The sequence below is a fragment of the Bos indicus x Bos taurus genome, chromosome 13 (assembly GCF_003369695.1).
Source record: "Bos indicus x Bos taurus breed Angus x Brahman F1 hybrid chromosome 13, Bos_hybrid_MaternalHap_v2.0, whole genome shotgun sequence".
Taxonomy (NCBI): Eukaryota; Metazoa; Chordata; class Mammalia; order Artiodactyla; family Bovidae; genus Bos; species Bos indicus x Bos taurus.
The window spans coordinates 9,045,838-9,058,128 of NC_040088.1; the positions used below are offsets into that span (position 1 = coordinate 9,045,838).

Consider the following 12,291-nt stretch of genomic DNA (forward strand, 5'->3'; position numbering starts at 1 on the left):
GGGTTTGACCTCTGGGTTGAGAAGATCCCCTGGAGAAGGGAAAGACTACCACTCTAGTATTCTGGCCTGGAGAATTCCATGGACTGTATAGTCCATGGGGTCGCAAAGAGTCAGACATGACTGAGCAACTTTCACTTCACTTTGTTAACCTCAGATCAACTGGCATCTTTTTGGCTCTTGGGGCACTAAAACCCAGCAGGATATGGCCAGGCCTCCCTGCAAATCTCATATCATCATCAGTTTCTTGTTCAGTGGAGCAAAGAAAAGATTCTCAGTAGTGTCTGGGGTTGCCCCAGGACTGATTGTGGGCAAATCAACTTGGTGTTCCAGACAGATCCCTGTGATCACTCATGTGTGGCCTCTAGCCTGGGAGCAAGACAATGGGCAAGTGTCTGGGTAGGTAACGTACAATCCACAGCAGAGCGTGGGGCCCCTGGGAGGGTGTTGGGACTGAGAGACCTGCCCTGCTTGCCACATGACTGACCTCACGTGATGCGCCTTGGTTTTCTGCTCTGTGAACTCAGGGAATTGGTGGGTCAGCTCCAAGGTTCATCTGCAGATGCTTGCATCTCTCTGGCTTGTGCCTAATCCCTGCCCTCTTCTCTTCCCCTTCCACAGGCATCTTCCTCTCCACAGCTCCACCTTCTCCTGGAGAAATGTTGCCCTCCTGCTGCTTCTCTCCCTCTCTTTGGAGCAGACATCTGCCTCGCCAAGCTACAGAGTCAAAAGTGGGTTCAGAAAAGCTGCAGCTGCTCTTCTTTAGAAGGAGATCTTGGGGACTGAGGATTAGACACGAGGACTTATGTCAGAGGAGGCCACTGTGATGGTGGCTTCAGAGAACTAGCCCCACTCACCTGTCCTGAGCCCTTTATATCCTCCCCTCACCTTCCTCCCCCCAAATTATTCCCCGACTTTTCCTGATACATGTCTTTTCCAAGTTTAATTTTTGAAAATTTGTCAGTTGCTAGGCAGGACTCTGAGGGCAGAAGACCGATGAGGAGCCTGGTGCAGTAGTTGAGGGGGGAGATGGGAGAAGGTTGGGCTTCCCTAGCAGCGAGAGTGGTGAAGAATCCACCTCCCAAAGCAGGAGGTGCAAGAGACACAGGTTCAATCCCTGGGTTGGGAAGATGCCCTGGAATAGGAAATGGCAGTCCACTCCAATTTTTTTGCCTGGAAGATTCCATGGACAGAGGAACCTGGCAGGCTCTAGTCCATGGGGTCGCAAAGCGCTAGACATGACTTGGTGACTGAGCACACAAAGCACGCCTGGGAGGAGGTCAGCTGCTGCCCTGAGGAAGTGGAGCAAAGAGGAAGAAGAGATGGGATTTAGAGAGCTGAACTGACCCAAGTCTATGACTGGTAAAATGCTGGGGTGGTGGCGAGCGAGGGAATTGAATCTCAGGATTCTAATAACAGATCAGGGGACTGTTGATGCCAAACATCAAGATGGAAACAGAGAGAAGGTGCTGTTTGGACGTGGGGAGATGCTAGCTCCATTGTCTTCTTCTTATTCTTTTAACTGAAGTATAGTTGATTTACAAAATTGTGCTGATCTCTGCTGTGCGGCAAGATGACTCATATATATACACACATATATACATTTTTAAATATTCTTTTCCATTATGGTTTATCCCAGCGTACTGAATGTAGATCCCTGCGCTATATATCAGGATTTTGCTGTTTATCCACTCTAACCCCGCACTCCCCGTCCATCTCCCTCGCTCCTCTCTCTTCCTTAGCAACCACGGGTCTGTCCTCTATGCCTGAGTCTGTTTCTGTTTTGTAGATAAGTTCATTTGTGCTGTATTTTAGATTCCATGTGTAAGTGATTAGTTCCATTTTAAACATGTTGGAGCAGAGGTGTTTATTAAATGCCCAAATGGTGTTTTCCATTGGCTATAAAGTGTCTTAGCTTGGAAGAGAGGCTAGGTCTGAAGGGAGCTATAGGAACCACAGTTGGGATTGTGGGAATGGATGTGATCTCCTGGGAAGTATGAGCCAAGGAATGACAGGAGAGGCCTGATACCATCTTCTTTTCTCAGCTTTAGGCCATCCTTGGAGAGTGCATTAAGGATAGCATGAAGGGGGGGCATCCCTGGTGGTCCAGTGGTTAAGACTTTGCACTTCTGATGCAGGGGGCACAGGTTTGATCCCTGTTAGGGGAGCTGAGATCCCACATGCTTTGAGGCTTGGCCAAGAAAATAATAAATAAATAAATAAATAAATAAATGTTTTTAAAAAGGGTAGTATGAAGGGCAAGAAATATATTTGGAAAGCACTAGAAATCTCAGTGGCCAGTCCTCACCAAAGAAGCGGGTCTGGAAGCCATGGACTGGAAGTCCCAGACCTGCCCCCAATTCACTATATTATTCTACGTGACCTCGCTCTTTCTTATTTTAACCTATTAGATTAAGAAGTTGATACCAATGATAAATATGTTTTTTTCTGATTCGAAACTTCTGTAATTTCAAGATTCAGTAGTATCCAAAAGAGTCACGTCTCTCCGGTCAGATTCCACCAGAGAGATGCTCAGTTTTGAGACGTGGAGCCACAATAAATATTGTATCAGTTATCTTGCTGTGTGACAAATTACCTGTAGGTTGGAAGTCTGGCATGGAGTGTTGAGGTTCTCTGCTCAGGTTCTCACCAGACTGAAATCAAGGTGTCCATCAAGGCCGCCATTCTTATATGGGCTCAAGGGTCTCCTCCTATCTCATTGGTTGTTAGCAGAATCATTCCTGGCAGCTGTAGCACTGAGGTTTCCTTACTGGTTGTCAACTTTTAGCAGCCACCCTCATTCCTAGGCAATTAGCTTCTTCCATCTTCAAAGCCACAAATAGCAGGCCAGATTCTTTTTTGAATATCTCTGACCTCTTCTCTACCAATCTGGAAAAAACCTTCTTTTAAAAAGACTTAACAGATTGGGCTGAACTCCAGTTACTCCTTGCCTCTCTGGGAGGCTCTCTACAATCAGCAGGGGGTTCTGACCTTGGCTCCTTTCAAATCACTGCTTCTGTCCTGGGTCCCAGAGCAGGTGAGATTTTGTGTGTGTCCTTCACCAGTGGAATCTTTTTTCACAGCCCTCTGCCTCTCCTGAAAGTAAGCCCCTCTGGCCTTTGAAGTCAAGCATTCTGGGTCTTGTCTTCCTGATATAGGACTCCTGTGTTGGGGAGCCCAGTGTGGGATTCAGACCCCCTCACTTCCTGGTGATAATCTCTTCAAATTGTAATTATCCTTCTGTTTGTGGGTTTCCCACCTGGGGTATAGGTCTTGAGTAGACATCTCTGCCCCTCCTACCCATCTTATTGTGGTTCCTTCTTTGTATCTTTCATTGTAGAAGATCTTTTCTGCTAGTCTTCTGGTCTTTCTCCTGCAGAGTTGCTCCATGAAGATTTGTAATTTTGGTGTGCCTATGGGAGGAGATGAGCTCAGAGTCTTCCTACTCTGCTATCTTAATCTTTCTGAAGAGCCTATAGAGATTGTAATTCTCATTTCATAGATGGAAATTTATAACTCAGACAAAGGAAGACATTTCCCCCAAGATTATTTAGCTGTTGTGTAGAGTCAAGCACCTAAGCCAGAGTTGTCTTATTTATAGTGATTCTTCCACTCCACCATTTCTTCCCCCTTAGAGACAACTGCAGAGTCGTAGAGTGGAACTCAGATTGGTCTTGAATTCACAAGGAGTCAGGAACCAAAATCAGGGCTCCTGACTCCTATGTCCATGATATTTCCACCACTCCTCACTAATTAACTTCCCTTATCAACTAAGATACAGGAGGCAGAGGAATTAGGCATTAAAATAATTAGTTTTGGGAGGAGAAAGGAGATCCTGAATTTAAGACTAGGGTCTTGATCCCTATAAAACCCCCTGCCCTGGAATCTGAATGGGTAAAGAAAATGTGGTGTATATATATATTACTATTACTCGGCCATAAAAAGAATAAAATAATGCCATTTGTGGCAACATGGATAGACCTAAAGATGATCATGCTCTGTGAAGTAAGTCAGAGAAAGACAGATATGATTTCACTTATATGTGGAATCTAATTAAAAATAATGTAATGAACTTAGTCATGAAACAGAAACGGACTCACAGATTTTGAAAGCAAACTTATGGTTACTAAGATGCTTCCCCTTTGGTTCTACCTGGGCACAAATTCCTGATTCAGATCTACCTAAATGTGTGAAGAATGGTGAGAGGTAGACCCTGAATACAACAGAGTGACAGTTAAGAATTGAAGGTAGAGTATAGGACTGAAGGAATCTCACTATCCACTTTTTTCCATGGGCTGATAAGAGCTGAAACTCTCAAAAGATGTGAATTTGGACATTTTTTTCTTACAGTGAAGCCAGGAAAGTGCCCCCAGGAAAGGATCACCTGTAGTTCTAAAGCCCCAGACTTATGCAAAACAGATTTCAATTGCGATGAACACCTCAAGTGCTGCCCTTTTGCCTGTGGGAAGAAGTGCATGGACCCGTATGAAGGTAGGGCCATCCAGGCTGAGAGCAAGGGTGTCTGTGAGGTGTCCTGCTTCCTGCTCTGTCAAGACCTGCTGGAATGACCCCCTTGAACGTTGGGATAGGGAGGCCAGGGTTCAAGCTTTTCGCCTTCTCTAATGAGCCTCCCAACCCTCAAGTACAAACAATGAGTCTAGGCATGGTGGACATCAATGGATACTCTTGATGTTATTCTTCTTTGGTCCAACATCCAATCGCTCCCAGTAACTAAAGCTTGCTGCTTGTTCACTGTGCGTCAAGAAACTATTGTTGGCACTGTGGCAAGTAGCAACCTCAGTTCAGAGGCTGGACTTGCTCTCCGATTCTTTGCCCTTCGAGGAGGTTTTCTAGTAATTCAAAGTATCTAATAGTAGGGAACTGTGCATTTTGTATAGATTCACTCTTCATTCATTCATTCCTTCAACAAATAAGTAGTGTCAATGCCCTTGGTTAAAGACCACTAGGAACAGATCTGCAGTTGAACAAGTTGAGCTTATCACTTGCTGCAGCGAGGGAGAAAGTTCACCGCAGACAATTTGAAGTGTCTCGAGAAGAAACTGTTAGGAAGTATCTACTACAGGATGAAGGCTTTGATTGGGGAATTTGGGGGAAGATCTAAGGAAGTGGGAATTCACCCTAGATTGGGTGCTGTCAGAAAGTGGGGGGAGTTGTATAACTATCCTGGTAAGTCTCTTCAATAGAGTGGGAAGGCTAGGAGGAGGGTAAAGCTGTAATTGGTAGAGAAGCATACATCACTCATAGGTGTTTGGTATTTTGTAGGTTTCACAGTGATCTTTTTTTTTGGTCCCACTCTATCACCTCAGAGTAACTTTGTTTGATGTGGATGTCCTATGGGATTAAGTCCAACAGGAGAACAATATGGCTTAGCTGTGAGCATCAGATCAATTTCCAGACAGAGAGGGACTGCTCTTTTTCTGTCTCAGTACCTCATTCTTTCTATGTGCCAGGTGCTTTGATAGGCAGTTTGGATACAGTTCTTGAACAAGTCTTTCCCTCTCAAAACTCAAAGCAGTGAAGAAGTAAGATCAGCTCTGAATCTTTCTTATATGCTCTTTGTGACCACCTTTGCAAGGTAGGAAGAATGCTCAGGGATGTTAAAGAGTGACCATATAGAGCTAGGACCGGAACTTTTATTGATCATGGCTCTTTCTACAACTTGGATAATAACACCTGGAGCTATACAAAAGCTGAGGGCCTAACCCCTATCTTTTTTGCTACTCTTATGTTCTTCCCTCTCTGTCTCCTGTCTCAGAACCCTGCTTGTTACCCTTAGACCAAGGACACTGCAAGAATACAGTCCAGCAGTGGTATTTTAACACCAAAGAGCGTGTATGCAAACCCTTTTTATATGGAGGCTGCCTTGGGAATGCCAACAACTTCTCCAAGAAGGAGGACTGCATGCAGGCTTGCTTATCAGCTGGTAAGACTCATACCCTTGGCAATCTGTGAGCCTAGTCTGATGAGAAATAGTATACCGTCCCAGTTGCAGATTCAGGCTTTGAGGTGAAATTGCCTTGGTTTAAATCTCTGCTGTGTCATTCACTGGCTGGGTAGTCTTAGTTTTGTGTCTTTCATGGGCTTTAGTTCTCCTGTCTATAAAATGGGAATAATAATAGTCTTTACCTAAAATCTTTACCTAAAAATACCTTTACCTAATACCTTTACCTAAAGACTTTACCTAAAGTCTTTACCTAAAGGAGTTGTGCCAAAAAATGAGGTAGTGCATATCAATTGTTGGTAAACTTTGGCCAGTGGGACCTGAGAGTCATGTCTACACTTTGGAAACAGGTTATTTTCTCATGACATTGACCTGCTGAATATTACCTAAGGATTCACCCAAGAATGAAGCATAGACAGGTCAGCTCTGGAATCCCATGGAATAGGGATGGAGCAGGGAGAAGGTGAAGAGTAGAGCTAGGGAAGGGTTTCCCTGGTGGCTCAGAGGAATGGCAACCCACTCCAGTATTCTTGCCTGGAGAATTCCATGGACAGAGGAGCCCAGGGGGCTACAGTTCATGGGGTCAGAAAGAGGTGGGCATGACTTTCACTTTCAGAGTGGGCTAAAGGTAAAGTCTGGATTAATTCCTGTGCAATGACCAGTAAGGATACAGCATGACAGCGTGATACAGAGCTTAGGAGTCAAAATACTGGCTAGAAATCTGTCTTTCTCACTGCAAATTTCTTCGCTTCTTTGAGTTTCAGTTCCTCCCCTTGTAATACTGGAATAATAGTATTGGAATACTGGAATAGTACCTCACTGAATTGTTGACAGGGTTATGTATTATCAAGGACACAAAGATTTGACAAGGTTACGGGGTCACTAAGGAGGAGGAGGAGGAGAGCAAGAAGGAGAATGACAGGGACAAGGAGAAAAAAACATTTCTTGCTGTCAGGGAATTTACAATCAGATGAGGGCAAACAGAGACATGCACATGCATCCTTGATATCTGTCTTTCTCAATCAACATCCTTTGTTAAGAAGTCATTTTAGACTTACCTGGAAAATAGATCCAGAATCAGATCAGTTCTTACCACAACCACAGCTGCCACCCTAACCTGAGGTGCCATCTTCTCATCTAGATTAATCGCAATGACCTCCTAACAGATCTCCTTGTTTCTCTCCTTCCCTTCTTACAAGTCTGTTATGAACACAATAGCCACAATGATTCTTTCAAAATTCGAGTCAGATCACATCACTCCTCCTGCAAAGTAAAGCACGTCCCCTAAAATAGCTTACATGGACTTGTGTGGATGTCACATAATTAATCCTACCTTGTAGAGAAGGAAACTGGAGTCATTCATTAACTGGCAGGACGGGGACTTTACCTTGGCCCTTCAAACACCAAGTTTAACTCTCTTTCTATTTTATCTCCTGATATAGCGGAGCATTTCATCACTCCACAGCCTACTAGAGGTGCCCGTGGACAGGGTAGAATGAACCACATCCCAGAAAGAGATACTAGTTTTAAAGAAAAGGAGAAGCTGTTTGAAGGGTGATGGGAGAGGATGGGGTTTGAAGGAACTCACATCTGCTCTCATTTCAGTCAAGGATGGACAGTGCCCACTCTTCCCTTTTAAGAACCGTATGGAGTGTTCAGCTTCATGTAAGAGTGACTACGATTGTCCCTTAAATGAAAAATGTTGCGAATCCATGTGTGGCTTTGATTGTGCCATGGCCTGGACAGGTAAGGACTGGGGATATACTTCCCAAAGTCTACTGGGCAAACCCTGAGAATGCCAAGCTGTCCCAGAGTGGTGGATGCCCCTTTGTTTAACTCAGAAGTCTCTCGGGAAATTTCCCTCACTTAATGGCCAACCAGGGCTCTCATGTTGCCTTCTTGACCTTGGGAGACTGTTGTGCTATTCTTCCAAGCCAATCTTGCATGGTAACCCTCTTCATATTTCTCAATTAAAATGTATTTATTTCAAGTCTCATTCTTCAGTGTCCTGCAAGGTGACTGTATCCACTTATTCATATAGAAAATTCATAACCATTCATAGGTGTAATTCAGATGAATCCTATGTCTGCACAGAACTTCATGTAAAGTATGCAGGGGAAAAGATGGGTAGCAAAGTGCTGTTGGAGTAGAAGCGAACTCTTCCTCTATAGATGCTATTCATTCCCTCATGCAGTGCTAAGATACTGTGGTCTTGTCCCAGGGATTGTCAGTGTTTTGAGGAACAACATGGTATGGCGGAAGGAGTCAAAGGCTTTTCAACTGACTTCAACTTTCATGCTTGTTTTCTGTGTGACCTTAGGCAACTCAATTCCCCCTTTATGGTCCTTAGTATCTACGGTTTATAAAACAAGGAAGTTCTTCGTGTTCTCTAACACTCCTACTTCTGGTACTCTGGGATTAGATAACCCAAATCTATTAATTTTGTAGAGTCAATAAGGAATCCTATCAGATTTTATAAATCAGAGATGGCAAAACTTTGTTTTCTGCCCATTAAAAAATATTTATTTTTAAATGAAGGATAATTGCTCTACAGTATTGTATTCATATCTGCCAAATGTTAACATGAATCAGCCATAGGTATGCATATGTTCCCTACCTCTTGGCAAGACTTTCTGATTCTCCTCAAATAATTATTAAAATTACTTATCACATAGAAGTTGATACTCCACCTATTCCACCTTATTGTTACTCTAGGGGGGAGGGTAAGAAGCTTAATTAGAGGAAAACCTTATTTAAGGTTCCCAAGATTCCCCTAATTTGTCTCAAAGTATGGTCAAGTATTTCAAGGTCAAGTGTCTTGCTTTACCTCATAAAGTCAAAGCAGGTTTTTGCCCAAACAAGCCGCCAATATGTTCCACGATTGATAGACCCAAGTGCCTGCAGGATAATGATTGCCCATTGACAACGAAGTGCTGTTCACGCTGTGGACTAAAGTGCCTGGAATCCCTGAAATGAATAGTAAGTTTAAAATGTTATCATCAAAATAATTAATGATGATCAGTATAATAAAAGGGCTTCCCTTGTGGCTCATGTGGTAAAGAATCCACCTGCAATGTGGGAGACCTGGGTTCTATCCTTGGGTTGGGAAGATCCCCTAGAGAAGGGAAAGGCTACCCACTTCAATATTCTGGCCTGGAGAATTCCATGGACTGTATAGTCCATGGGATTGCAAAGAGCTGGACACGATTGAGTGACTTTCACTTTCGGTATAATAAAGAGCTATCAATTTTGTCTTGCATCCGACTAGTTTGCTAAATGGCCTTATTAAGTATAACAATATTTATTGGGGTTACTTTGATTTTATATACAATCATATAATCTGAAAATGATGATAAATTTGACTCTTTTTTCCCCCAACTTTATGACTTACTTTTTAAAAATTTCAGGGCTTTTTATATTATATAGAACCTCTGAAATAATGTTGAGAATAAATTCAATAAGCTCTAGCCCTGTCCAGTTCTTTATTTTAAAGTCAGTGTCTCTGGCTGTATAAAATGACATTTGTTTTTGGGTTTGGGACATATAGGTTTTATTGCCCTTGGGTCATTTTCTCTTTAATCCATTTATAGCTGCTGCAGAAAATTACTACTAAATTTTGTCATATATTTTTTCAGCATCTAGTGATGCAATTATTTTTTTCTTCTAATTTGTTGGTATAAAAACGTATACAATTTTTTTCAATACCTTTAGACCATGAAATTTCTGCACCTGGTCTTATGCCTCTGGATATGTTCCAGTGTCTCCTACCTTATAGTCTATGGGAACTTAAATAGAATTTGTATCCTACTGTTGTGTGAAAATTGTATAAATCTTAATTACATCAAGTTGGTTCATAATGTTTTTCAGATCTACTATCTTCATCTACCGGAGAAGGCAGTGGCACCCCACTCCAGTACTCTTGCCTGGAAAATCCCATGGATGCAGGAGCCTGGTAGGCTGCAGTCCATGGGGTCGCTAAGAGTCGGACATGACTGAGCGACTTAACTTTCACTTTTCACTTTTATGTACTGGAGAAGGAAATGGCAACCCACTCCAGTGTTCTTGCCTGGAGAATCCCAGGGACGGGGGAGCCTGGTGGGCTGCCGTCTATGGGGTTGCACAGGGTCGGACACGACTGAAGCAAGTTAGCAGCAGCAGCAGCAGCATCTTCATCTACTTTTCTGTACATTCATTTTATTAATTTCCAAGAGTTTGATATTGAAACCACAACTAAAAATCTTAATTTATCTACTTAAACAATGGTAAAATATAGTGGAATTACATGTAACTTTGTTCTGTATTTTCCAAGTCTCCTGTAAATGTGTTACCATATTTTCATAATTTAGAAAATAAAAAAGAAAGACAAAAAAAACTTACACAAATTTTCATATGTTGAACCATCCTCATATTCCTAGAATGACTTTAATCATGTTGAAGGTATAATTGAATTAATACATTGTTGGTTCTTTTAGCAGATAGTTTATTTAGAATTCCCATATCTATAGTTAAAAGAAAAAACTAGGCCTATGATTTTTGAGTGCTTTGCTATTTGAGTCATATTACCTCAGAAAACTAGCTTGGAAGACTATTTGGGAAACTTGCCTATTTTCGGCTCCTTCTATAATAGTGTGTGTGTGTATATATATGTATATATATATATATATATTTTTTTTTTTTTTTAGGTTAGATAGGATTTTTTTCAATTGAGGTATACAATTGATTCACAATTTTAGTTTCAGTGATTCAGTTATATACACATACACATGTAAATATCATAATGGTATATTTTTACTTATTTTTTGATACTTCATCTTAGGGTTTGTATAGGCTTTCTACCTCATCTGTAAATTTTGGCCTATTTTGCTAAAATTGATAAATTTTCTCCCTATTTATAAATGTATGACTTTATAGTAATATAAATTATTCTGTATACAGTCCCTTTCTTTTCTTCAACTTTAGTTAATATTTTCATTCATGTTTCCACCCCCCCCCCCCACCTATCCATCAACCATTCAGTCCATTTATTCACCCATCCATCCACTCACTTTGCCCTCCGTTGACACACGTTTCGACTAATTTATCTTTGCACCCATTCTTTCACCCATATATCCATCCAACTTACCCTTCTCATCTTCCTTCTGCCTGTTCAGCTGCCCAATTTATATCCAATCTTTCATCCATCTACCTAGTTATCTACCTACTTATCTTTCACACTAACACACTTCTCTCATATCCATCAATGTACTTCTCCATCATTTCTACATCCGTCTTTCTTCCTTACACCCACCAATAACTCATATGCTTTCCATTCAAACAGCTTTCATCAATAGACCCATTCATTGCATCACTAACCTATCCATACTTTTATCCAAAGCAGTTTACTTCTTGGCCCAGCCATTCATCCACCCATCCATATCCATGCATTCATGCACTTAAATATTCATGCTACCCTCACTCTTTCTTCTTCCTACTAATCCAACCACCTTCCCACTTATCACACCTTGGTCCATCTATCCATCCACATGTCCACTTACCAATCCTGCACCTCCATAGCTCATTCAACAGAATGTACTGAATATTTATTCTGGGCCTATTCATGTTCTAAATATGAGGTTCTACAACAAGGACATACTGAATAGCACAGAGAACTCTACTCAATACACTCTAATGACCTAAATGGGAAAAAAATGTGAAAAAGAATAGATACATGCATATGTACTAGGAATCACTTTGCTATACACCTGAAATTGATACAACATTGTTAATCAACTATACTCTGATATAAAATAAAATTTAAAAAAATGTAAATCTCAGACTTCCCTGGAGGCACAGTGCATAAGACTGCCTACCAATGCAGGGGACATGGTTTAATCCCTGGTCTGGGAAGATTCCGCATGTTGTGGAGCAGGTAAGCCTGTGACCACAACTACTGAGCCCTCGGAGCTGCAACTACTGAAGCCCATGTGTCCAGACCCTGCACTCCCCAACAAGAGAAACCACCACAGTGAGAAGCCTGCATGCCACAGTGAAGAGTAGCCCCCACTCACCACAACCAGAGAAAAGCCCATGAGCAGCAATGAAGACCCAGTGCAACCAGAAATAAGATAAATAAATAAGATTGAAAAATGTCAACACCAGGATCTAGACACAGACCTGCTCAGGGGAGCTCAGAGTTTCTTTGGGAAACCAACATGGCACTCAGTGGTTAAGTCAGAGGCAAAGGGAACAATGCAGAAAGCCAGGGACTGGAAGTCAGCATGTGATATGTCCTGGTCTAGTGAAGAAGCCGAAGTTTCCAGGTAGAGGCCATCTACCTTGGTGTCCTTTGGAGT

General features: G+C 42.0%; 1 protein-coding gene across 1 annotated transcript; it reads left to right on the forward strand.

The window, feature by feature from the left end:
* Positions 1–559: 559 nt before the first annotated feature.
* Positions 560–8,935, forward strand: WFDC8 (WAP four-disulfide core domain 8). The gene is made up of 5 exons (XM_027558207.1): positions 560–728; positions 4,348–4,488; positions 5,774–5,941; positions 7,565–7,705; positions 8,796–8,935. The coding sequence occupies exons 1-5, from the start codon at positions 560–562 to the stop codon at positions 8,933–8,935; spliced, it is 759 nt and encodes a 252-aa protein (XP_027414008.1).
* The last annotated feature ends 3,356 nt before the right edge of the window (positions 8,936–12,291 follow it).